This window comes from Brienomyrus brachyistius, chromosome 8 (genome assembly GCF_023856365.1).
Source record: "Brienomyrus brachyistius isolate T26 chromosome 8, BBRACH_0.4, whole genome shotgun sequence".
NCBI lineage: Eukaryota > Metazoa > Chordata > Actinopteri > Osteoglossiformes > Mormyridae > Brienomyrus > Brienomyrus brachyistius.
Window position 1 is genome coordinate 4886147 of NC_064540.1, and position 27870 is coordinate 4914016.

At 38.6% G+C, this 27870-nt stretch overlaps 1 protein-coding gene across 1 annotated transcript; it reads right to left on the minus strand.

The window, feature by feature from the left end:
• Positions 1-27870, minus strand: rims4 (regulating synaptic membrane exocytosis 4). The gene is made up of 6 exons (XM_049023877.1): positions 27277-27870; positions 16307-16448; positions 7266-7378; positions 6717-6818; positions 6089-6228; positions 1-5030 (listed from the first exon to the last, which is right to left on the minus strand). The coding sequence occupies exons 1-6, from the start codon at positions 27371-27373 to the stop codon at positions 4812-4814; spliced, it is 813 nt and encodes a 270-aa protein (XP_048879834.1). The 5' UTR covers positions 27374-27870; the 3' UTR covers positions 1-4811.

Here is a 27870-nt window from a genome sequence, read left to right on the forward strand (position 1 = left end):
TCACGGATTCAACTTTTTTTTAATTAACATTCGAAACAGTTTAACAACATCAAACTGTGCATTATTCAACATTACTATAGTTTCTTAATTAATTCAGATCTACATGTAATAAATCTTTTTTTTTTTTAATAAAACTGGCCCAAAAACAGATCATATCTCCCTAAAATGACTCAAATCATCCCAGAGACAACGTTGCAGAAATGCCATTTTGCCAGTCCCTGCCTAAGCAGGAGTTAATGATATGTTCACACTAATGTATGTTATCCTATCTAACAAAGCCCTTTTATTTCCATATTTGTTTATGTCGCAAAACCTTTAAAACCCTGACAGAACAAACAGCACTATGACCAAACATTGCACATAAGAAAACAAAAGAATGAAGATAAAGAGGGATTTTAAATAATGTGTTTCGCCAGTATTTTAGTGACAACATGATGCATCTTATTTACACTGTAATCTCTGCTATTTGCCACAGCAATTCCTTCAGTGGGATTTGTTTTAAGAAAAATATCTCTCCTGTTAAATGATAGTCTTATTGTGAACCCCCCCCCAAGACGGCCAATCATGTTTAGAAATTTGGCCATAAACTGAAAAATATGAAATGTCTGTATGTAAACGAAAATTACATATATTATAAAAACAACCGACACAATATTTAAAGGCAGTCCAACCTCCTTTGTTTAGCAGCTGGGTGACTGCTATTTGATCCCCCGTGGCTATTAACACGTAGTGCTATTAAGTTTTAACTTCATTCTAACTCTGCGTCATTTGGTCTCATTTTAAATCCTGCCTTCTAGTCAAGAACACACGATGAGGCTGTTATGAGGCTCTAATTAAGACTTAAATGACCTATAAACACACAGAGACTTCAGGACAGAAATTTCAGGACAGATTTCATAGGTGGTAATGTGGTATCTCTTGTTGTTATATAAAACATTAAATAAAAATCATTAAAATAGCAGGAAATACATTTGAAAGTCTTCCAATTATTGTAAATATACTATTGGACCCAGACATGAGATGAGGAACCCGTCAGGTCAAGATTTCTATTTCATAAAAATAAAAAAGGTCTGGACTAACAGCTTTGTAGTCCAAACTGAAATGTGTTAGATTTTGTATTTTTGGGCTTGTTTTGAATTTAATTACAAATAGTAGCTAATATAAAAAGTTAAAGTTACATCCAACTAAAACCAAATGCATATCTAGGTAAACTCAAATCAATCATAACAAAATATGTTAATAAAATAAACATATTCTGTTTGCTTATTAGATTGGTAAAGTTAAAGCCCAATTTAAGAGCCGTAATAGAATTTTAATTGTTTTCAGAGATTTGATTCTCGAGCACAGTTATATTCAACACAGTCTTCCCCATGTCGTTCTTCCTATGTTATCTTGACAATGAGGTAATTTTAAAAAGATACAATTTGGCTTTCTAAATAACCACTCAGAACTATCTGTCATACCACTTCAGAATTAATCTTGTTAGTAGACCCATATTACATGGTATGGTAATATAAAATTAATTTACTAAAAATATTTTGAGAATGGAATTCAGAATTTCAGTTTTAATCGGCACTGAAAACATTTAGAATTTCATACATTATGTTTTTATGGACAATGAGTCTGTGTTGTACAATTGTGCTGAATTAATCAATTTTAATCATACTTTGTCTAAACTGACTCAATAATTCAGTTTATAAGTTTGAAGAAAAATGTTTTGACAGTTTTGAGGATAGAGCTGTGTATTTTGTTAAAAAGCACACTAAGTTTAATTCACTAAGAGATTTCCTGCAAATATTTCAATTATAAAAGTAAATGTTTTTGTGGGATATTTTCAAGGAAAATATAACATTTGGAAATTCAAAAACCCTGGAATGTGGCAGCAGTATAGATTTTATAAATATTACTCTAGTTAGTGACGCATACGGTGGAATTTCAGTAGAAGAACATATTTACATATTCCATAATTTTGTTTTTGTATTTAGCAAGGCAGTTTTTTGTCTGTTTTAGAATATTTTATGTAGCAACATTTTTATTCCAGAGTTTCATAAAAGTACTTTAAAAAATTACAATCAAAATTTTTCACTGAATGCTAATCGCTCACACACACATACAAATGTACACCCAAACAAACTTATATCCATACATATTAGGGATGCGATTTATCAGTCATTAAGAACAACCAACTTTTAAGCGTGATGAGTGTCTCTAACATTTTGATCAATTGGTATAAAGCAATCTTTTTCAAAACACCCATTAGGAATTGCCAAAGTATTTTCCAGTCAAAGGGACAAATTTTACCTGGACTGAGTCTGAGTTGGCAACCTTAAAGCAAATTAGTCTAACAGTAGTAATAACCAGCAGATAAGGGTCTTAAAAATACAAACATTAGTGCTGGTCAGTACATATGACTCATGTGGTACTTTTAATATGAAAAAAATAACCAGTGATTTAGTAATAACACTCCTATGCCAGTATCCTTTTGTCTGTTTTAAAGCAAACATGTGTAATAATATTTATTAAAATAACTACTCTAAGTCTGAGTTAAACTATGAATAAATTCGTATTTTCATTGTATCAGTTGATAATATACTTTTTTCAATTTTATTGATTGCAAGATGCTAATGCTCCAGGTATTGTTGCAGATGCATCCCAGTAAAACGGACTGAAAGTTGTTTCTAACACAGATGTAGGCTGGCCTTTACAGAATGATTTTGCCAGTATATAAATAAACACTTTAATGTGACACATTTGCTGACCAAAATGCTTTTAGCATTTATCACCAGACTAACGTTTTATTTAAGAGGCTCTGTACAAACACTTTGCCGTCCGGATTTCTCCATGAATCATTTCTTTCTTGGTTCTAGAACCCAGAAAAGTTGTGAGGGGAGTGCTAATTATTGCTTCAAAATAAAATCTTTTTTGTTTTTAATTTATACTATACAACTAAAAGATGCTTTTAAATTAGTGTAAATATAAAGTGTTCAGTATAAAATATACTATGAGTTTGAGTTTTTCTTTTGTTCTATAAAATTTTCATCTCCCATTAGAACAAAACACACATTTTTCAAAATGTACTTTGAAAATGTTATCTTGCGTCTTACTACAAAAGGTTGATTTGGTAACACTGGACTGATAGAGTTTATGTAATAAATAGTACAATTATCTCAGTACAAAACTATGACCGTGTCAGATTTCATAAATTCACATGCAGGAACATAATATGCTTATAATATATGTTGCTAGACATTCGTACAGATTGTAAAGTGAGGATGTAAAAATCTTAAATTACATTTCCTATGTCAATGACAATACATATTTCAACAATTCGTTTTTGGGATCAGACTCAAACAGGAAATACTGGTGAATGTATGTTTTCACACAAGAAACAGACGTCTGTGTCAGTCCAACATAACCCTGGAAGTTTCCATCGTTTCAGTCAACTGGTTATTACTCCAAATCGCATAATCAATTATACACATTTTTTTGCTATGTACGCGTTTTTTTTTTGTTTTTTTTTTTTAGAAAATATAATAGGCATTTTCATTATCTTGTGAATATTTATCACAGTTCTGCATCTATAATTTATTATTTAAATTAGCTGCTACATCTTTGCTCCATTAACCCATGTTTTTCATGATTAATTCAAGCAAAAAAAAAAAAAAGTTCTTTCTTAGTATTTTTTTATTAAGCTATATAGTCTCTCATGCTCAATGCTAATGCTACAATCTCACTGCGCTACCAAAGCTCTGCAAATAGACTTTAACACTTCTGAATTTGTCAAGCTGGATGTAAAATTTCATACAACAGAAATTGACTTTGGCTCACTCAGTGTTTATGAATAATAAATATATATGTATGTATATTTAGTCAAAAATTAAAGTGCCCACAGGAACTTGCACGCTGCTATCCATTGCCTGTCCTTCATTTAATCTTGGTTTCATTTAACACTGTTTGTTCTCCATACTAAATGTATTTTTAATGATCTACTGGGTTCGAAGTGGAACTAAAATGTTTCAACACATGCCGTGAAACTAGCTGTAATATTTATTAGTTGCAAACTACCATCTCAATTCATCTGTCCGAGAATTGACCTTAACTCACTGACCAGTGGCACAAAGCACCAAATAAAGACACTTGCTGGTAAATTGGCACAGTTAAAGAATAATTAATAATAATAATTAATAATGATAATAATAATGATAATAATAATAAACATCCCAAGTGAGCCCAGCTGTACAGAAACATCCACAGAATCTCAGCAGATAATGTGGTACAACTGCAACATCCAGACCTGTGACTGAAGTAGCATACTCTCAATAATAGTGTGATTATCTGCTTTCAAGACATGAATATTTAGTCTCTCTCTTGTTTTTTTTTCTTTTGTCTGCTCGTTTTATTTATCACCAACGGCGGCTCCAATATTGCACATGCCCCGGTCTCCAGTCTGAGACCACGCAGGCAGCCTAACGGACGCTAATCTGTCAGGCAGATAGATCCTCCACTGACGCTGTGAGGTATGAGACAGGGAGACACTGGAGATTGCACTCGAGGGCTTGGGGCAAGAGAAAAAAGGACAGTTCAGATCAAGAAAATCAATCAGGATTAAGTCATTTCCTCAGTTCCACTGTTTAAAATGTTCCACTTCGGGGAAAAAAAAATAACCCTTTGAATCAAGATTGGGGCCCACACCCCTTTCCCCGGCTGCATGGTCGAAGTATAGGAGTTGGACTTGCAGCCCTCTGAGATCCAGGGACTGTAGGGCTGTGCGAAAAATAAGGGTACGAAAGACAAGCCAGCTCACAGCGCCATTAGGAGCGGTCACAACAGGGCCCCACTGTGCTCTCCAGGGACAGCTGGGATGAGTGTCGGATCAGAGGGGCCATCGTGGGGTCGACCATGGAGGAAGTGGGGAAAAGCTTGTACCAGCCAATCACCATGCTTGACAAATCCAGCTCCTCCAACAGGATGCGAGCCACACCCATGAAACACTTGCGATCCATGCGTCCGTAGTTACCCCAGACAATAACCTGTGGGACAAGACAGCATGTAAATATTTCTAGCTCAACTGCATATAGTGAATATAACAACAGAACAAAATGGATGCTTTCAATCCTGGTAAAATATCAAATTGGCTCCAAGTATAGAATGCTTTGTTTGCAACTGTATAAACAAGTATAATTCATTTAGGATTTTGGCTCCTTGACCCATTGTGGGATAAGCCTATACCTACTTGGCTTTGCTTGGATTACATACATTCTCCCAGCTAATACTTTTTGCTTTTTTTATATACAATTGTTTCACTTTTAGTGTGTAATAGTGTGCATACACACACACACATACACACACACACACATATTTAGTGTATATATTTATGCAGCCTAAGCTTTGTCTTGGTCACGAACTACATGTCCTTCATCAGAAAAATACAGGCAAATAAATTCATATGAAAGCTAAAGCTCCCAGAAGCTGAATGTTCTCATTCTGTCCTCCCAACAGAATGGAGAAGAGGGATGTGTTCAAACCCATTATTCAGTGACAAGACTTGAACTTGTTTCCAAAATTGCTAACAGGCTTTGGAACAAAATGCTAATATTTTGGAAAGCTATTCACCTGCCCGTTTTGTCTATTAACAAAAGCATTCTGTCTTCTCTCAGGACGGAAGGCTTCCTGTGTGCACTTTGAAAATAGTATGGGGCTTTTCACGCTGAAACCAAATCTAACGAGAAACTTTTAAAATCGGAACATGGGACACTTGCCAAAAGGAGCTGAGCTTGACGGAAAACGTGAAGACAGTTTACCTTCCGATGAGTTACAAACAATAACATTAAGTAAACACAAACAAGTAACATACATGCTACACATGATTAACGCTATGTTTCCAGTGATGTTGCGAGACAGTGCACTGGATATATAGAATTACTGCAGTTTTAGTGTATGTGTCAGAAATCAGTATTAGTAAAGTAAAAGGTCTGCTGATGTTTTATTCAAAACGAACGCAGTAACTTTTAGACGTACAGAATAAGGTTCTTGGAATATATGCATTTTCACAGTATCCTGTCAGAATCATGACTTTTCTTCTCCATACCTGCACCACCTTCCCCTGAGGAGCCTCTGTGAAGACCAGCACCTGGTTGTAGAGTGGATCCAGGGACTTTCTCACAGACTTCGTCTTCTTTTTGGCAACACAGGCACCATTTTCAAGTAGATAAACTTTTATGTACGCGGCTGAAATCGCAAAGAGATGTGAGCTGAAGTAAGTCTGATGGCTAATAGTGTATTATAATTTTCATAAAGAAGGTATTATCATAAGATGGGGGAGGTGCTGAAGGAATTTCTAAAAATCGGGGGGGGGGGGGGGGGGGGCGGATGCTAATTTTCCTAATTTCACCTTTTTCCTTCCACATCTAATCTATCACTAGGAATGAAACGCTCTCAAAGTAAAATTTGTCTTGAATTACAATGCTACGCACCATTTAGCTTCACACATTAACACATTCATTGCGATTGAAAACATTCATTTGAAATATTATTTGTGAATCTAGGAAAATTCTACTTCTTGTCTTTATTCTGACCTAAATGCTACCAAGAGGAGAATCACACCGGTAAAAATTGGCTTGTTAATATGAAGAAAGGTTCCCTTTCGGTAGCATTTGGTAAGGATGTTTGGGTAACGGCCGACATCAGTGGCTTCTCTGCCCCAGTAATCAGTTCACCTGGGGGACCTTTGGACCCCGGCTTCAGGGTGAGACCTCTGGCCTGGATAATTTCCACCTCTAGCTGTCCGTTCCTCTCCATCAGGCCTATTTCCACATCACCTGCAGGAGAAACAACAACAAATCCATTCAGCCGTCTTCTCTTTCCTGCAGGAACAACTAATGCCGCAGAATAGAAGAAATGTGATTGCATGTTGAGTAATTACATGCCGCAGTTATAATTCAGATAGACTCAAATGGCAGGGTCAGCCTAGGCAAAATATGTGATTGCCTAGGGGATCATTTGATTAGGGGGGGTGCAAAAGAGCAATTGAAATAATGATTTTAGTTATTTTTAGTACTTTTCATATTTCACTACTTTTGTAGTGAAAATGACATGAGCTAGCTAGATTGTAGTCAGATACCATATTCCACGAAAGCCTTTTAAATATGATTAAACTGAGAATAGTTGTTTTCTTTTTGCTGACCACAATCTCACCTAGAGCACCAGAACACCTAGGGCTGGCCCTGATGAATGGAGAGAGTAGTTTAGCTGAGGGCGGTGCTTACCCATGGATGTTGTTGCGAGGGTCTGACGGCCCACAAACTGGGCTGGACCCATCCCATCGAGAAAATCACTAAACTGGGTATCCGACGCCAGACACATGCCACTGTAGTTCAGACTGCAGGCGGGGGGGGAAGATGGATTGGGAGAGAAGGATGAATATTACATAAGATCTATTCACCCCCAACAACCCCTCCCACCCACCCCCAAGGTCTATTTTTTTATTATTAAACATTGAAAGAGAAACAGTGAAAAGTATAGAGGACAAAGGAAAAGAGTTTGGTTCTGCTGAACAAACTCCCCTCCCTGTAACAGCATTGTCATCAATGCCAGCACAAGAAGGCGTGTACAATTAAACGTTAAAGAATATTCTAAAGTAAGGACACATACGATTACTAAAATCAATTCAAAAAACATAATTGAAATGAAAAACAATAAGGAGATGAAAAGAAAAATATACATAAAGAATTCTTAAAAGATATTTTATTTAATTTAGAAGGGCTACACAGACGTACATTTTTAAACAAAAATTGTGAAAAAAACACATAAGCAATAAATCCATAATTAACGGAGACTCTTGGCTTCCTGCTTCTGATTTTTAAATTATTTTCAGCAGCATGTTTAAGTGCACTTAAGCGTCACCCCCTTATCTATCTGCATGCACAATTTCAATTTCCAGACAAAAAAGAAAAAAAGACTTTAATGTTGTTCTTTCCAAGGGCTTATACAGATCTGTTTTTGATGTATTATTTAAACATCAGCTGTACTATTGCAGGGCACAGTTCGGTGCCAGTTTTTGGGTTTATGTGACAGATGGGAGGATGGTGTTTGGTGAGAGATCTTTGAGAGCCATTTTAAATAAAACGGAATTAAGTGTCCCTGTGGCGAGGAGCCAGGCGGGAGGAGCTGGGCTTTGGGTTCAGAACCATGGCGATTAATGGCTGTGTAATGTCTCCCGCTTTCTCTCCATCTCTCACTCCTTATATCTCCCTGTCTTTATATCTCACTCATGGATCTAAAAGAAGAGAGCTTGTAGAGACAAATAATGGAAAGTAAGTGCCAGTAAAATAAAAATCAACTGCGCAGTTATTGAAAGGCGTTTCTGAATGGACCATAGTTGAGGTGTCTATCCATGTCATTTAATATTTTTTGATGCCCTTATAGTGTTTTCACGATTAATCTATGTCATCGCATATGATTGTGGTGACTTATTTTGTTGTGTTTTCCCTGGAAACATTCATTTTTAATTTCACGGCTCTTTACAAGGCCAGAACAAACAGGTTTGCTACTGAAGATTTTCCAGACTGCATCCTGTGACGGCCCCCTTCCGTCTTGTGACGGCCGCATCCACTTTAACTAAATCAATCAGACCGGATCAAACTCAGCTGAAAAGGCCACTCTGTATTACAGGCATAAATGACTAACATCTTGATGAGACACCAATGCCATTAAACTCTGTTGATTAAGACATAGTGAAGTGTTCAGGCAAACTGGTAATACGTTCGTTTGCCCTCGCTAAACAGCCAACAGCGGACAAATCATTCACAAATCACTTGTCCTGAAGAAAGGGCATGTTAGCGTATGATTTTTAGAATCTCCTACTGTCTCTGTGCCTGTTTTACATGACATCCTGAACACACACTGAAGTTTATTTAAAAGTGGCTAGATTAAACCAGTGAATCTCAAATTATGAGTATGTATAATGCTTTGAATATATTATTATTCATTCATTCATCCATCCATCCATCCATCCATCCATCTTCCTACCACTTACTGGACCCTATTCCAGACAGCATAGGGCACAAGTTAGGAGTACACTCTAGACGATGTCTGTCCACTGCAGGGTACACACACACTATCACACGTAACAACACATTATTAACAACGTTAAACTCATCAAACTATCCAATGCCGTTCCTCACATAGCTTCCCCAGAGTGCTTTAAATATCCAAATACACGAACATCACGCGCAATAACGCCCATTTGGTTTGTGGGCAAAGTCAGCCCATGCATTTCCGTGAAATGCTGCCCCTGAGTTTCTGCTCTACTTTCCACATTATTATTTTCAATATTTAATATTTCTATTTTTAATAATAAAAATACGTGTTTCTGCTTGACCATTTGTAATGGCTAGACAAGCGGCTAACCAGAAGCATAACTCTGTTATTGGAGTGCGGACGCTTCATTCATTTCTGCCAATGAATGGCCAGGCCGCCAGCTGGCTGATTTAGTAAAAAAAAAAAAAAAATGAGCATGATTGAAAAAAACATGAACTTGCAGTCTGACGGAAGCTAAAGTCACGCTGAATCATGGACGTGGCTTGAGACCTACTTTAAATTTTAAATTACTCTCAGGAATTGTGTTTGCATCTGCGTCTTTTTGATGTGACACAGCATCAATAATGAGAATTTTTGGGAGGTTTAGCTCACAATAAGAAAGCTTTTCTTATCAATTCACTATTCCCATGAGTAAAAAGCATTCTCTTAAAGCAATAGCAAAAAATAGAACCCAGTAACAATACGTCAAAAACAGATCTGTATAAGCTTTTGGAAAGAACAACATTAAAGTCTTTTTTTTTTGTCTGGAAATTGAAATTATGCATACAGATAGATAAGGGGGTGACGCTTAAGTGCACTTAAAAATAATTATTTTCAGCAGCATGTTTAATTGTGCCCTTTCTTTGGGTGGGAAAAAACGGATTACATAACATATCTAATGTGTTAAAAAGCTAATTGTCCATTGTACTTATTAAGATTACATATTACTATCACACAGATCCAACATGAATCATGAAATGTATTCTTGAATATTTAAACTGTACAAAATAAAAAGGAGGAACACCACTGTTTTCACTGAAATTTCTTTATGTTTTTCAGATCATTTAAAGGGGTCATTCTATTCATTTGTTTGACTTAATTCTTTCTGGTGCAAAACACCAAGAGGCAGTTTGGCAACTGGCATTACAAAGAGTATGCTTTTTTTACATTCTTTTATCCTATTCTTATTATGCTATAACAGTTTTAGTGATGTTCCAAGTATGTTCTCAGTAATAATTTCATTCCTCAGTAACAGTCTATACATGTGAATGTATAAGAATGAAAAGTAAAAATTAATCAAATTACTGAATAAATGACTAAATAACCAGCTTGTGTGCAGCAGCCAGTCACAAAAAGTGGAAATTATGTCCACTGTCAAAGCCTTTAATCTAACAATTTTATGAGATCTGTAAATGTCTCACCTACGCAAGTGTACAAAATAATAGGAGTTTTACCATTTCTGAGCCTTTGCTACAGTAATTATCTCCTCATAATTGCATAATTAGTAGTAGGACTGTATATCAATATTATTTACATTACCGCACAACCTGAAAGCTTAAATTGATTGCCATCCATGAGTACATATGTATGTGATAATTACATGCATCTAACACAATCGTACTTGCAGGCCAGTCAGAAATTCAGCGATTTGCGTGATTTGTGCGGATGGGAAGATTTACAACCAAGATGCTGAGAAAAATCCAAGGCAGGACTTTCTGTGCAAGTTCAGAATTTGAACCAGTTTTTGTAATGAGAGCCACCCCAAGCCATGCGGGAAAGGCCCACTTCATTATGCAGGACCAAGCATAATGTGAACACAAAACCAAGGCCATTATTAGTACCGAGTTTTCAGTGATCTTGATGAAACGTTAGATGTTAAGACACTGAATACCTTTCGGCGTTTGGCCAGCGAGAAATACTCAGAGCACACCGGAAACGATCATGTGCAGAATAAATAAGTTAGCCTTTAACACAGCCTCTGACAGTTTCCTAAACAGCCTCGCGCAAAGCCCCTAGCACAAACACTCACACTGCCTCAGTCTTCTAGTACAGCCTCTACTGCAGCCTCCAACACAGCCTGGAGCACAGTCTCCAACTCGGCTTCTACTACAGCTTTCGGTATAGCCTCTAATGCTACCTGCAGCACAGCCGCTACCACGGTCTCAAATGCAGCCTCTAGCACAGCCTCTAGAGTGGTCATGGTAAGTTTCTTCTGCATATATCTAAAACCATTTGTGCTAAAATGCCTCCATGATGGCCATATGTATTTTCGGTCCAAGTAAACTTAAGGAAAGGCAAAGATACGACTGACACAAGATACGCCAGGTGGTGTAACAACCAAGCACCTTTAAGGGGCTGTTAAATTTAAGTTTTTACCTAATCGTCTTCAGTCACGTTTTGCAATAATTCACCATGATGGTTTATGATACAAATTGTAACGTAATTTTGCAAATTTGCTCAAAGCAAGTGGCTACTTAACTGAATAAGCAAGTAAATATAATATAATAAATATGAATAAACCATTTATTATATTAAAGGTTTTTATCATGCATTTTAGGATTACTGAAATTCCATTGGGTATTTTATTTAGCTCTCCATTTCTTAATACAAATAAACGTATATGTCATTTAATAGTTAAAAATTAGGGATACTAAGGGAATAATATGTAAATGTAATGTAAATTCATGCCAACCCTTATGGCCTTCCTTATAATGCGCACTTCATGGGTGATCTCACTGTAGGAGATCAGGAGGCTAACTGCTGGGCCTCCAAGGAGAGGTGCAGGGTTTCAAGCATGTGCTTCTAAAACAAGCCTCCACCCATAATGCTGCCGTGTTCTCTGCCACGGGTGGTCTGACATTTGTTTGCATTCATGCTCCAGATGCAGCACATAGCTGCACCTATTATTAATTATTACTATTAATAAAAGTATAAATAATTACTCCTTGCATACTGGCATCCCATCCAGGATGTGCTCCAGCCTTGTGTCCCGTTCTGCCAGAGATATTCTCCAGTCCCCTACCTCAACCTCCGTGTGACCTTCACCAGGATAAGCAGTTAGATGATGAATGGGTGAATGGACATTCAAGGCATATAAGCCGTCATGCAATAAGGTAAAATGTCAATGAATCATTGGCAGAGTTTTCTGTAGTGTCCTTGGGATTTTTTTATATGTCACTGTAGGGTGTACGTTTGACAACTCAATTTGAGCTTTTAGTAATGACATGCAGGCAGAGAAAGCAGAATTTTGCAATTTACTTTAGAGGATAGAATGCAGATTATGAGCGTGAAACACGGAACATTCTGGATTCGAGGCAGAGAACATGAAACATGTCTCCCTATGTCACCCTCTCATCCCTTGGGCTATTTTTAGAGTGCCCCTTTTTTATACTCTGCCTGTTCTCACTGAGCTTTGCAAAGCTGTCGAAGGCAAATTAATAATTTTCTTTCCAGCCTTTGCAAAGTTCTGACCTCGATTTTTCTCTCTTTTCTGCTGATCTATTTTCTAACACTATTGAGACAGCCCAAACCAGCTGCCTCACATTAGGCGAGAAGGGTCTCCAGTGATATCTGGCCCCTTCTCTCTCCCAGGCTGGTCTCAAGAGCTCTCTGGTAGATATTGCCCTAAAAACTAGATGTCCTGTCCATTTGCAATCTGTCCTACTCTGCGATTAATGAGCAGACCAATTCTCATAAGCCTGGAACTTTCACCAGATAGGTATTCATAATATGTTCTTCAACACGTTTTTTTATAAGGATGATTAATTTAGAAATAACCCTAAATGTACCCTTAATCATCCAAAAAAAAGGTCTAATTATCGTTAATGCTTGTTGGCTTTCATCAGGGACAACACCCTTTTGCTTCAAATCTGCAGAAAATTGTTCAGAAAACTTGCACTCCTGACTTATCTTGACCTCTTTTCCTGCCCCTGTGTTTGGGAAAAACTGCCTACCTGTCAGAATAATAAGTGAATCAGAGGCCATTAGAAAACACATGTATTTTACAAGTGTCATTTTGAACCTGACGTTATTTTTTTTTAATCCTTCCAGATCAATATCCATGTTACCAAACTGTATGGTATAACAGGTAGATGTTATTGTTATATTATAAACCATTGGGCTCATCTTATCATTATTTCCTATCTGTCTAGATTGTTATTGAAGTATAACATTACATCATGTTATGTCAATATGTGGTGGGCTTTTCTTAAATATTTGTGAAGCACTTTGGGGAAATGATGTTGAAAATTAAACTGAATTAATGTAAACCTTTCAAAAGGAATCACCCACAATCATAAATCAAAGATAAATCTGGCATTTAGATATTATTTAAAACGAGACTGTTAAATGTCCAGCAGCACAAGAAACGACCACAAATACGTTCAATATAAATTGAATTAAGATGTATGACACGGAGAATATCAGTTTGCGAAAGGCAGTATATCATTTAATTGTCTGGTGTTTCCACTCAGCTCCCAGTGGTTAATATTGGGATGGGGACAGCCAAGACCCTGACAGACATGTTCGCCAAAACATGCTCTCTGTGGACAACGTCATGGAACCTCTGAACATCACATAACTACCGACCAAGTTGTTTGGAGCGTTCAAGATAGAACCACATTTCTCAGCAGCTACAGCCGGAAAGTGCTTTGCAGAGAAAATCCATAATTAAATTCGGCAAGCAAACCTGTGGCAGAACCAAATCTTAATATCAGAGCTGAAAACTGCAGAGCTCAGCAGACCCCACAATTTCGTTAGCAAAGCATTTCCCCAGCTTCTCCGGCTGTACTGACGAATAGTCTAATATAACAGCCTGTTAAATAACATCCTATAAAGGAATATGAGCATAGATTTAAGCAAAACAAACTTTGCCCAAGTACCTTATTGCATTTATGGCACTTAAAATAAACCTTACACAATGACTTAGCCGAACAAACAATATACTATACTACTATAATGTATACCACATTTATTTAGAACTCATTTCACTCATTTTCAGAACAAACGAAAGGTGGAGAGAAAAGTACGATGTTTCCTTATCTGAATAGGTTTCCATGCAACACCATTTTAAAAACGTCTAAGCATCTTCAGCAGATGGAGGGATATGGCACATATGTCGAGTATCTGTATCAGGACCACCAGGTTTTGTACCAGCTTCATACACCAGGCTGTGAGGACCATGAAGACTTTTGCCCCCCCCGTACCAGCCACTTCCGACCACTTCACTTTCACTTTTCATTTGCACTTCGGTATAAATTAAAAGACTATGTGTTTAACAGCACATACTGCTGCATCCTTCAACACACTATAAAAGTTATGCCGCTAAAAGTATTTTTCATGCTACTACTCTCTCCAAATGCACCGTGGATCACCATGGATACGGGCTGTGTACTATGTGTGTTGCGCATGTTCTTTTTCATGTTCCCTTAGACAAATTAAAAATAAAAACTATTTATGATGTTGGTCTAGAAGGAACGGTATTTCATTCTTCATTGTACGAAAGTGCATGATATAATGACAATAAAGGATGTCTTAAATCTTAAATAAGGACACATGAGTTAACCATAAAGACTAGTTTAATGTTAACAGTCATTTGGGAAAATGAGGGCATAATTATGCACTAAATTACTGGGGATTCATGTTTCTAAAGAAAATGGTTTTAGAATAAACATCAAATGTTACACAATACCAATGTCATAAAATATACAAAAAAACAGGTAAGTTTGAATTGCCTGCTTTCAGTTGTAAATCTTGTTTTCATGCTCTTTTACCTTCCTGAACAACTGATGTTTGGTTTTTCTTTATTCTCTGCTCTTTGTTTAACATGCAACATTCACACACAGCTCTGAAAAACATCATCATGAAATATGAAAAGGGTGGAACTACAGCAGAAATATAACAAAGCCGAGCAACTCCGTCCTCTAATGAAAATCTGTGGCAGTACCCAGTCTGCCTGCGTATTACATATGAAAAATATTAAGCTGGATACATCGTTATTATGCTATTATGCAGTCTGTCAAATAAACTGGTTTGGATGGTAAAAGCCAGGAGGCAAATTTGATGGAGGACCAGAAGAACCTCCTTCTTGGAACAGAAATTAAAACAAGCATCCATCCATCTTCCACACCACATATCCCGTGCAGGGATGTGGGGAGCCTGGACCCTATCCCAGGAAATGCAAACCAGGATTAAAGCAAAATTTCCTATATGAGAGATGACTCACACACTCATAGCGACCCTCACAAGACAAAGGCAAGTGAACTGCTGCTGCTCTGGATACAAGCCCCCGGTCTCCAGCAGAGGAACACCTGTAACCTTTGATGCTTCAATGTCTTTCAGGATTGGCTGCTATCCCACCATTGGCCAGCAGGAGGAGGGGCAGCAACAGGGTACCCAACAGCCATGGATACAAAACAAGCACATGTCCAATCACATGTTGCCACACGAGTGACACGCTGCTAGACCCCTCCTGTCGTTTCTTACTAATTCCCCGCTGTTTTAGCATTGTTGAATACTTCTGATGGCAGTTAACAAAATGCTTGCTGTCCCTTAAAACTACTACAACACCGGGGTCCTTTTTTCCAATCTAAAACCTTTCCTTTCATTGTTAATGTTTTTTTGGGGGTGTAAGCGTTAGAGCAGCTAAGACACATTGTCTGTGTCTTACATGTGGCCTTACTGTTGGTGCCAGATGTGGTGGTTCCAGCACCGCAGGAAAAAGCCACCCTGCTGAGATTTTCACACACTATAGTTTCTTGCATTTACAGAAAATGATGTAATGAACAAAGAATAACCAATACATGCCAGGTCTGTAGCTGAAAAAAAAAAAAGGCCAGAGGGGAATGGCCAGACTCAAAGGTAACATGAAGACCACAAGTGCAGACATAATAGCTCGATACAACAGTGGTGAACAGAATAGCTTCTCTGACCACTCAAGGCACCTACCCTTGAATCGAGTCTGAAGACAAAAGTGGATTTGACCTGGTACTGGCTAGCATAGTTAGCCACTGAGTGCATGTGAGTGTAGTTAAGGACAGCTTTCAGCTGTTAGGATGATCCATGTCACCACGGTGACCATTTTCATATTACTCAAAGCTTTTTAGGGAGCAAATCAGTTTTCTCCAAAAAGCCAGCCAAGGCTGACTAGCCAAATACGTAAAGAGGAACAGTAGTGACCTTGCAGTGACAGGTTAATGGGGCTTTTTAATACGCTGGAGGATGCACTCACTTCCCCTCGGAGCCGTAGCTGTTCATGCTGTCCTCGATGGACTCGTGGCTCGCCTGACGCACCGTGCGGCTGGGCATCTCCACTGCCAGGCCCGTCTCCGTGCTGCGCTGGATGTTTCCCCTGAGTTTCCGGCCCTCTGCATCTGTGCACAGAAGGATAAACTCAGGATTAGCGCGACAGTCGCCTTTCACTCTACGTACCTAGATTATAGGCTATAGTTCTCAGTGATAGCAAACCTCTAAACTGTGGTGAGTAAAATTACCTTAAAACTCCTGGTCACAACTAGTATATCCCATTACATTTTGGAGTCTTTCTTAGTTATCGCTGGGTTAAACCAAATGATTAATCGTTCAGATTTCCCAAAGCCTTATGTCTCCATTCGAAACTAATGATTTTTTTCCCCCACTTTATTTTTTTTGCCGGAGAGACTACCTGCATACAGAGGCCATTGATTAAGGGACCATCAAACACTACCCAAAAGGAGGCCATTTTTCCAAAAATGCACTCAAATAAACTTGTATGATAATTGATTCTGCTGGTTGGGTTCAAATCTGATGAAAGCTCAACATGAGTCACCAGGACAGTTTGTCATAAATGATCTAGTGTGTTTAGCAAAAGGGGGAGGTTTAACATATCGAACACCAAGCACGTTTCTCACTAACAGGGCAACCGCTCTTTGCTCAAAACCTGGCAAAAATCTCAGTGGGCCAGAAAAACGCTCAAGCGATTTCAGAAGGTGACAGCATTAATTGTTTTGCTACAGTGCTCTACTTGAGTCACGAGGTCTGACCTAAGCAGGCGTGGGGTGACTTAGGATGTTATGAGTAAACCAGGACAATCAGGTCCAGTTGAGTAGCTCATGTTTCACTGGGAAATGAGTGGGTCGTATTCCCGATGAACAGAAAGGAACAAGAAGTTTTGTCCCTGTTGGTAAGATTCATGTGGCGATAGTGTTCTTTTGAACATTTTTTTTAGCTAACTGCCAGCACAGAATCTATTTCTACTATTAACCCTTATTAACACTTGCATATTAACACTTATTAACCTTTGTTTGCAAATATGTACGTATATAAGCTATATTAAGTATATATTAAGTAGCTAATCACTATTTAATCCTGTCTTCTTTGACCATCAGATTTCGGTTTATAAGCAGCAAACGATGTAGGCCCTAAGCCTTCTATAGTGAGTTAACAGTAAGAGATGTGGTTTAAATTAGATTCTTTAAGAATCCTTCAATGTTGTAATTTCAGTCACTGAGCAAAAGCCTGAAATTAAGCAGTATCAGAACTGACAAATAGAACTGATTATATTAATTTTTTTCTGGAATAAAATGGTGAGAAAAGACAACTTGACAAGTGCTGAAAAGGGCATGCTGTTGCCATGGGAGACCTACCCAATGAAATACAGGAGTCAAATGCAGTGTGTAGCAGTGGCATTTGAGAATCTCCTGGTATGTACCTGGCAAGTCTATGGAAAACGCTCAGGCTAAACACAACAACATGCTGGCTGCAAATGGTATGCAAAAATTAACTGGTGTCATTTCACAAACATGACAGCAGGCTAACAATCTAAAAAGGTGCAATCTAATACCTAGTCTTAAAGAATTTGCATTATCCAATTTGCATTTTTAAAGGAAAGTCAAGATTGCTAAAAATACTTTATTCATTCATGTCAAGGACACATGGTGGAGTTGGCTTGATACATTTGAAAAATCAACACAGAAAATGTAGTTTAAACTAAAACATCTCAAACTGCTGCGACATCCGCACCTCCTACAGGCCATTCAGGTGCATGTCAGTTGCTTGTGAAAAATGATGTATTTCTCCAGTATTTCTCATCGGCATACAACTCACAGTGTATTATATCATTATTATTTTCTTCATACCAATTACTGATTTATATACCGTTGTAAAAGTTGAATATCCTGAACAAGTTTTTCCACTATAAAATCCTATACAGTTTAATCTGTGCAAAATTTAGTCTCGGTGGTATAGTGAACAAAACCAATTTATTTTGGTATAAAAACGAGCACAGGTTTAATAAAATAGGGGTGAGAAACTAACATGAAAGAGCTGTTTCAGCAAACACAGGACAAACACTAAAAAATGAACAGACATTGGGTCTAGGGCAAGGCTACGATAGAGTTAGGGATTCAGTAGTGAGGTCTAGGTGAGACAAAACAGAATTCCCTTGCATTTTATTGGTCGGCAGAGATCTGCCAGCTTGTCACCTGAAATGTGACCCTTCCTGCAACATCTACATCTCCTACCTCATCTTGAATGCAATATTTTTGATCTTGAGTATAACATGTAACAGCATTATTCTAAATACTGTATATAAAACAGCTCCACTTTAAATATTACAATATTTATTTAAAAAAATTGGTATGGTGCGGTGAACAAATCACCAGGGCAGAACGGCCAGCCCTGCAGGGCATCTACATCCAGCAATGTAAGACCTGGACATGGAAGATCATCAGAGACACTCACCCCCCATGACAAAAACTGCTGCAGTGGATGCACGCAGGTAGGTGCCCCCGGAGAATTAAGGGCAGGACTGAGAGGCTAAGGAGAAACTTACACTCACAGGCCATGAGAATCATCAACACCATTGATATTCTTTTTATCTTTACTTTTTATATATTTCTATATTTGAATACTTTTGTTAGTTTACGCAATTTCTATTTTGCAATCCTTCTACTTTGTTTATTGCAGAGTCTGGAGTAGCAGCAACTTCATTTCACTGCTGATGTACCACTACTTTCATACATGTGACACATAGAAATTTTGAATCTTGAAAAAATTTCCCCAAAATAAACTGCAGCTAAATAGAGCTTGTTATTTATGAACAGAGTCTCCCAGATAAGTTGGTTGCGTTGCCAGGAATTGTACCAACAGACGTAAAACAATGCAGATAAATCACTTGCTTTAGATCAATATCCTCACAGAATATAAAACATTTTCATACAGCAAAAGGTGAATGTCTTTTGGTGACCAATTCTTGTTCGCTTTTTCCTTCCTCAGTCTTTTTGGTTTAATTTCTCACAAATGCACCACACTGTCTATGAGTGAGTCTAACAGCAAGAATAAAAATGACTATGAGTGGCTTGAAAAGCACACGCAAAGCTCTTGCAAAAGCAGCAACGGTCAACTTAAGATTTTTTAACATTATACCACATAAGCTTGATAAGGAACGATCATTAACATTGCAAAATTTTGTCTCAATCCAACTGACCACAGCCCTAGTGATGTGACTATATGTGCATGACATGCAATGTTGATAATGACATCGCACATCATGGAGACCTAATAGACAACTTGCAAAATATTGTTGGCTATTACATAGATTATGGTCTTACAAAAAAGTCTGTCCTTACTGCATGTTTTAATGAAAAAAAATCTTGAACCAGTTTGCTAAGCTAAGTGTGTATCGAGTCTGGAAGTGGCAAGAAGTAGGTCTCATTAAGAATCCCCAACAGTACAGATAAAAATACTGAGTATATTCATTAATGCTGGCCGAATTCATTAATCAAAATGACAGTCATGAGTCTCACGCACACAGTGCAGTGGAAGTGAGGAGTTTTTCTGGGGAAAAAAAAAAACTTTCAGGGTCATGTTTCTCCCTGTTAATTCAAGTGACACACTGCTCTCCCACCCAAGACTGTCAAAATACAAAAGAATAAATGTAATGCATTTGATTTTTCAAATACAAATGCCAAATTGCATAATAGTTGCATAATAATTGCATAATACACAATGGTATATTGTATGAAACCTATAGGGTATTATATATGAACACAAAAAGCATTATTTGAAATCCAACTTAAGTCATAGGTTACAATATTTTTGATGATAGCTATGCAACTTTTTAACATCTCTATTTTCGCTGATTGCCACTAAATCATTTTTAATGGGACTTAAAGCATGTCAGTGAATAAGTATATTACCATACGCGGTGAAGCCATCTTGCCAGAAATGGCACAATGCATCCAGCAAAAGGATTAGCCCATTAAACCAAAGACCTGCTAACAATCTAAGCCTCCTGACTTGTCTCCAAGGAGTGACAATATCATGTGACCGCCTCACATTAGCCCAATAAGCTCCACCTCAACAATTTCCAAGGATCTTGCTGAGCCAAAATACCGCCATTCTCTCAGGCACCACCTGGCATTGAATGATGTACCAGGAGCTCCATCATCCATCACTCCTGCATTCATAACATATTAACCAACTGACAGATGGACACCTCCAACAACAACTTATAAATGTCATTCGAGAACCTCTGCTTGAATAAACAAGCAAGTGAAAGGGAAAGTCCCGGATCAACCAAATTCCTACAGCACCTGAGCCAAAAGCTGAAATGATGTGTCAGGAACCATATACACTGTCCTAGTTGGTCCTTAGTGGATCTGCAGGCTCCACAGCAGGCAAAAGTTTCCTAAGTGGAAAGGGACATGTGTTAGGAACTATAAGCTCCCACTGCCACTGTCACCTGAGGAATTTCAGCCAAGTAGCCATATGTTTATAGAGTATCATCTGGTTTGTGAAGCCACCCACTATACAGCCTCAGACCAGTGCAAATATTTACCCATCCACACGGCTTGCTGGGCCGCTGTCAAATCCTGCCAAAGCATGGAACTGCTACTGTACTCATAGAGCATATGTGAGTCCACCAAGCCCAGGAAAGAGCTGACTGTTCCCATCGCTGTGTCCCTGGACTAACCTTCGTTTCTGGTGAGCTGAAGTAGCACAACTTTACACCTCATGTCATTATAGTACTTATGAATAAAGTAAGTGCCTATAAATGCTGAGTTTTGCAAAAAAAAAAAAAGAAAAAGAAAGTGACCTCTTTAAGTCAATATCCATATAGAGCGCTACCTCCAAGGGCTGATGAATATTTCATTTAGATAAAATTGGCACTTGACAAAGTGTGTGCAGTTTAAGTGGTGAACGACAGAATTTGACAGCTCATATTCCCAGAATTATGCATACACACACACACACACACAAACACAACTTCGCATACAAACATATTATTTGAAGTGTAGATGTATATTTATATAAATACTGTTTGAAAGATGTTTTTATGCCAAACAGGATTAAGGATAACCGTAACTTTTTTCCAGATCCAAATGTACATTATACTATCAAATTAGTTTCTAATCATTCAATCCTACATATGGCTGGAAGGAACATTTGCTAATTGCAAGCTTTTAGTGCTTTTGAGTGCTTTTTAAATACAAAGACATATTTTAAATATCGTGACATCTGACCAGCATAAATCAACTTAGGTTTAGCATAACTAAAGGAAACCTGGAAGCATCCAACTTTCTGAAGACAACTGGCTGTTCAGTGGATCATTTATAGGACAGTGTCTCCAAGTTACAGGATGTATCTGAAGGTCAGATTTTAGCTAAACACTTAACTAGTAGTGAGTCATTGAGGGAGTAGGTGATAAATCATCTAACAAAAGTGAGCCTAACATATTGAGCAGGTAGAGCCTGAAATTCATTTTTGAAAAAAGGGGGCAAACCTGCCCTTAAATGCTTTACATAAGGGGGACTTATGCACTTGGGGGAAGGGGTACCACTTGTTAGCTTCTTCCTTGTCCTATTCTTACTTCAGATGGGATTTCGCTGCTCTCCTCCAATTTAAGGGATTCTCTGAACTATGTACATTGCTGTAATTTGTTGCATCTTTCTCCTTCTCTCTTTGAGCTGCATCAGTGTTTTTAGTCCGCCTTTTGGTTGCTCCCTCTTATGAACTGTCTCTATTCTTTCCCTCTACTCTGTCTCCCCCTCTTCATCCCTTTTCACTTAACAACAGCAGTCTATGTTTGCATGCAGTGGGGGCTATCACTACCCGATCTGTACCACCTGTCCGATTTGTACCTCGCCAGTCTGCACGTGCTACATCGCATTACATTTTCTGGCACTGCCTGATCTGTTCATCCCAGCACTTTCTGCATTGTCTACATTTACAGCAAACTACAGTGGCAGCTTAATTGCTTAGCAAGAACTAGAGTTAATGATTCTGCTGAAAAAAACAGGGAAAATGTGTTTTCTTTGAATGTCATTTTAAGTCTTCACTCCGGTCATCTTTATCAAAATTATTGCTTTAGATTTGCACCAGTTGAGATTGTTACATGGTATTTCGGTATACTTACAGCTTTGGTTCACACTGAACTGAAATATGAAGTTTGGCATTTTTTTGCTTTTGTTGCTGCCATATTAATATCACTCCAAATCAGTGGGATCAGAAAAAAATTGACAAAATAAATAACATAAATTTCTCTAGTTGTTTGGCATAATCTACTGCCTTTGCTGCAACGTAATAGTGGGAGCTATCAGGGACATATAGCGCCACCTAGCTGTGACTGGGGTTCCTAACAAGACCTATAAACACACACAGGCACAAGTAATAAAAGTTCTGCATAACACCTGTAATCAGACAGGGGTACGTTTCCCAAAAGCATAATTGCTAACTATGTTAGCAACTTACATAGTTGGAACCATGTAGTTGTGACACAAGTGTTTCCCAAAACCAAAGTTTGAATTACTGAGGTAACTTTCATAAGACTGGGTTATGAAAATGTGAAATGAAATGGTACACTATGTCCCCATAATGTGATAAATATCCATTTTTTCCCTTATGGGGACCGGTTTCCTGGTCCCCATAAGGGAAAACTCTATTATATAAAAATCAGTGACTGCTATGAAAAAACTAAAAATACAAAAACTCTTGTATTTTGCTTGGTTATGCTTATGGTTATGGTTAGGGCAGGGTGGGGGTTAAGGTTGTCATAGTCAGCGTTAGCATTTTTCCCATAGAAATGAATGAGCGGGCCCCATAAGGATAGGTATACCCTACATGTGCGTGTGTGTGTGTGTGTTTGTGTGTGTGTGTGTGTGGGAGGGGGGGGTATGCCTATATTACATTTCAGACACTATGTGATTAAAAAAAAATAATAATAACTTTCCATTTTGACCTTTGGGGACATTTCAGTACCCACAAGGGAAACTCAATTTTATAAAAATCTATGAATGCAATGAAAAACCCCAAAATATCAGAAGTCCTATGGTTAAGACTATGGCTGGGTAGGGGTTAAGGGTGTTATGATTGTCATGGACTGGCATCCTGTCCAGGATGTTCCCCTGCCATGTGCCCTCTGCTGCCTGTGATCAACTCCAGAACGCTGAACTGGAAAGGCAGTTGGAAAATGGATGGATACATTTTATAAATATTATCCAGCACCTGAACCCATAAATTAACTGTTTCTTGACATAAACTCAAATTCAGACCTTCTCTGCATATACTACAAAAACAATCACATGCTGCAAACAAAACACAAAAATAATCATTTCCAAAACATCTTTTCTCACACTGCACGCCTCTCATGCATAAACAATTCAATCGCCGATTGAAAACTTCTCCATATAAAGATGATAAAATAATTGAATTCACTACACCCACATAATCATCTATTATTAAATTAGACAACAAAACATGGCTTAAGACCATACACTATAATCACCTGTGGGAACTGTAATTAGTGAGCTTATATCTCTGAGGGATACTAAAGATTTTGGCTGGTCAAAGTCATGTTTATGTATATTACGTCTCAGCCAAAATGAAGTTTCACACCAAAATCACCGGCACATCATTGCCATCCCTTTTGATTTATCATCAGTCTTATGCAACCAAGATGACACAGTGCCGTGTGTGAAGTCAACCGATGAATTTCGTGCTCAGCCCAAACGATGATGCAATGATCAGGCATGACACTATTGGGGCCTGCAATTCAACAACTGAGTTCCCGTGTACGTGCCAATAAATGACCACAGATATCTGACATTTTGGGGCTCTAATTTAAAAATCTACATCTCTATACAAGTACCATTAAACACAAATTAGCCACAGATTTCAGACATTCTGGGGCCTTAATTTAATATAAATTCCCATGTTAAATTAACAAACAGGTTAATTTAAAAGGGTGTCTTTCTTATGTGACTGACAGCAACTAAGAAATAATGATATTTTTACAAAATCTGACCTGAAATATTTCTTTTCAGGAAATAAACTAACTTAGCTAACAAAATATATTTTAGCTAGTGATTCCAGTTAAACTAAACCAAATTTAACATTAAAATCTACATTTTCTGTGGTGGTTCACATGGCTTGCGTTAATTATAGAATAGATCTTAAAATCAGCACAAAGCAATTAGGGTCAAAATGGAAATATCTTTGCAACAAGGGTACTGATGACACGTCAGAGACATGAATCTCAATAGTAGTTCGATATTCTCATTTTGCATTTTGGTTCACTGAAAATCTAGCTCTTCTCACCATATGTTTCTCGTCCTTTTCTAGTTTTTAGTAGAACGGTCTGCTTAATTCCATTTCTCTCCGTTATTAAGAGCATATTTAGTAACTGACCATTTCATTTTGCCTTGGTGCTATATCTTGAGATTCATTTTCCCATAATGCCAAAACAATAAATGGAAGGTTCCGTGTCTGGTCATGTAAGAAATCAGAAACCTACTGCAAACCACTCCGTTATCCTGAGAGTCTACGACTTAAAACTGCCTCGATGGCCATGCATTCACAACTCATTTTATTTTAATTCGTTATCGTACGCCAAGAACCTCCAGTTGCCATTTATAAGTTATTGGTACACACATAGACAGGCAGAGGATGGTGATTAGTGGAAGGCTTTAAACACCCCATCCTCAATCTTTAGGGGGAAAAGACCCCTGAGCAGGTCACAGCTCCTCACCATCTGACCGCTGCACCACCACCTCTTTTCACCACACCTGTTCCTCGTTAGTGAAACAGGATGTGGCTTGTTTTTCTGCTATTCTGCTGTCATTTCCTATATAAAAATCAATGGACGCTTCAATCAGGCGTCAAGCCCCAGTCCTGTGCATTTATTATGACTGATTTTGTAATTATTACCCCAGCAGAGGGTTTCCCCATAGCCATCACCAGTTCCTATTTCTATTGAAGTTTCTATTGACCTAATGAATCAAGGCAGGCAAAGTATTGTGCTGAGGTCAACAGGCCAACACCTTAGGGTGAAAAGGCTACACTGTACATAACCTTCATTATCCTGTAGCATGTTTCGTAGCAGATGCTTTTATTCAAAGCAAGATACAATTGAGAAAGTAGGGTCAGTCAGTCCTCATTGCATCTCGGTGTTAAAGGCCTTGGTCAAGGACTAAATGGAAAAATCACAACCACGGGATTTGAACTGGCAACCTTCCGATCACAACCCCCTAATTCATTGAGCCACTCTGCCATCATCATAAACAAAATTACTATTATCGTTTCTTTATGCAAAACTGAACAAAGAAAACTAATTTATTCTTCAATGTGTCTGCATTTATGGGTCCATTTTCTCTCCAGTTTGTTTGCCAACATGCTGCCTGACCGTAGATTTTAAATTACTTTCTCAAAAACCTGGCAGGTAATCACACATCACATCAGATCATTCAAGGGGCATTAAATATTTATTCAGTTTCCTAGTCTTCCCAGAGAATAATGAGCTCGCCAGAAAGAGCACGGTCGCTAACAATGCTAACACCAGCACTCAAACCCTATGTGTGTATGAGACACACTGTTGTATTGCCATAATTAGCATCTGTAATGTTTTTATTTTTTACATTTTGCACAGAACAAATTCCCTGCCATATCTTTAATCAGTTTATAATTTAGCTCTCACTATTAAAATAAGAACCCATACATCTGATTTAGTGAGTTTTTTCTTTTAGAGTAAAGCATTATGTCAAGGGAATTTCAATGCATTTTTGATGAGATTTCGTTTCCTGTCGACCAGGCCATACTGTATGGATTTATGCATAAGGCTTCTGCAGCAGATGGAAAAAGACGGAGAAATGGGGTCATTCCAGATTCAATGGTGCTGGATGGCACTTTGAGATAGAGCCCTTTGAACACTCAAACTTCAGACCGTACGGATGAACGCGCAAAGCATTGTCACCTGCTGACATAGATATAGGGTTAAAGTGGAACAGACATGAAAAGCATCCCTGTTTGTGTGAGCCTGTGCACCTGTGTTTCTATGTCAGTGGCCTGCATTCTGGGTATCTTGTGTACATTGATGTTCCTGTGTGTGTTTGCACATACATTTCTTGCTGTGATTCATGTGCTTCTGTGTGAGTCTTTCATGCATATGTGCATGCATGTTTTGCCTGCATGATTCTGTGCGCGTGGACAGCAAGAATAGGTCAGAGTCTCAGCTGCATCCGTGGCCCCAGGTAATGAGATTGAAGAGAATAAATCATTTGGCACTATGAGGCCAAATCAGTTAACAGTTCTTGGTATTTTAAATTAGATGGGCAGCACTGTCATGGTGGACTGATCAGCCACAGCCTTCCTGGCGTGCTTTTTTTAGGGAATCGACTTGGAGATTTGCCACCCTTCTCCTTGACAAGCCAAGCATCCGCTATTACTGTTAAAGATGATGACAAGAGAATAAGGAAGGCAAGGCTGAGGGGACATTCTGCGGTCCACCATACAGAAGAAATGGGGATTTAAAATCCCCCCAACCTCAAATAACCCTCCACCCCGTGCCCCAGAGCAAAATGAGAAAGACCAAATCATTTCCTAACAGATTCTTCTCCTAACACCCCCTGTTTTCCATTCCAGACAAGAGGTGGATCCAGACAGGCAGGGTTGATGGGGTTTGTTTTGCATCAGGACTGCTGGCTCCTGAGCAGGACCAAAATCAGACCAGTCTACCTATGGCTTCAGCTGACACCTTCCACACCCCTTGAAGCCATACCTTTCTCACAACATCAACACGTTTTCTCTCAATATTCGACCCTTTTCTGATCGATATTCCGCAAACGAAACGATAGCAATTCACGCCTGGATGTCGCCACAGCGTCCCTGTCACGGCGAACGCAGCCAAAGGCGTGGGTTTAGTAAAAGAGACGGGAAACGCGTGCTTACCGGCATCATCTTCGTCGAAAGAGTTCATGCAGGGGAAGTAGATGGCAAGGGCTTCGAAGGAGGCGGACAGGCTGATCCGGCTTTGCGAGCGCTCCATGTAGAGCCCCGGGGTGGGCGCCGGCTCGGGCGCCGCCTTGGCCAACCGCGCCTGGGCATTTTTCACGCGGAGCACGGCACGCGGCGTCTTGGCGGACTTTCACAGCACGCGCAGTGGAGAAACCTTTCCCTCGTGTCGCGCCCGGGATGGATGTCGCGCTCCGCAGCTACAAATTTCCCCAAAAAATTCCAACTTCTCCGGCTTGATTTTACTCCCAAAAATCAGTCAGGGCAGAAGACGTCTTTAACCTAAGAAGGATGAAGAACACCAGAAGATAAATAAAGCGTGTTTTTAGTGGTCGTTATTCCAGAGCTGCATGATCGCTTAACGGAGATGATGTCTAGACAGCAGACGCTCCTGGATGGTGTACGCGGAGGTCAGGAAGCCCTGGATTCCTCTCAAGCAAGCGGCAGAGTGAAGAGACGTAGCTACTATCTCTAGAGCTTGTGCTTGATTCAGTTCATTCACTGGATGGATCCTTTGTGGAGACACAAAGG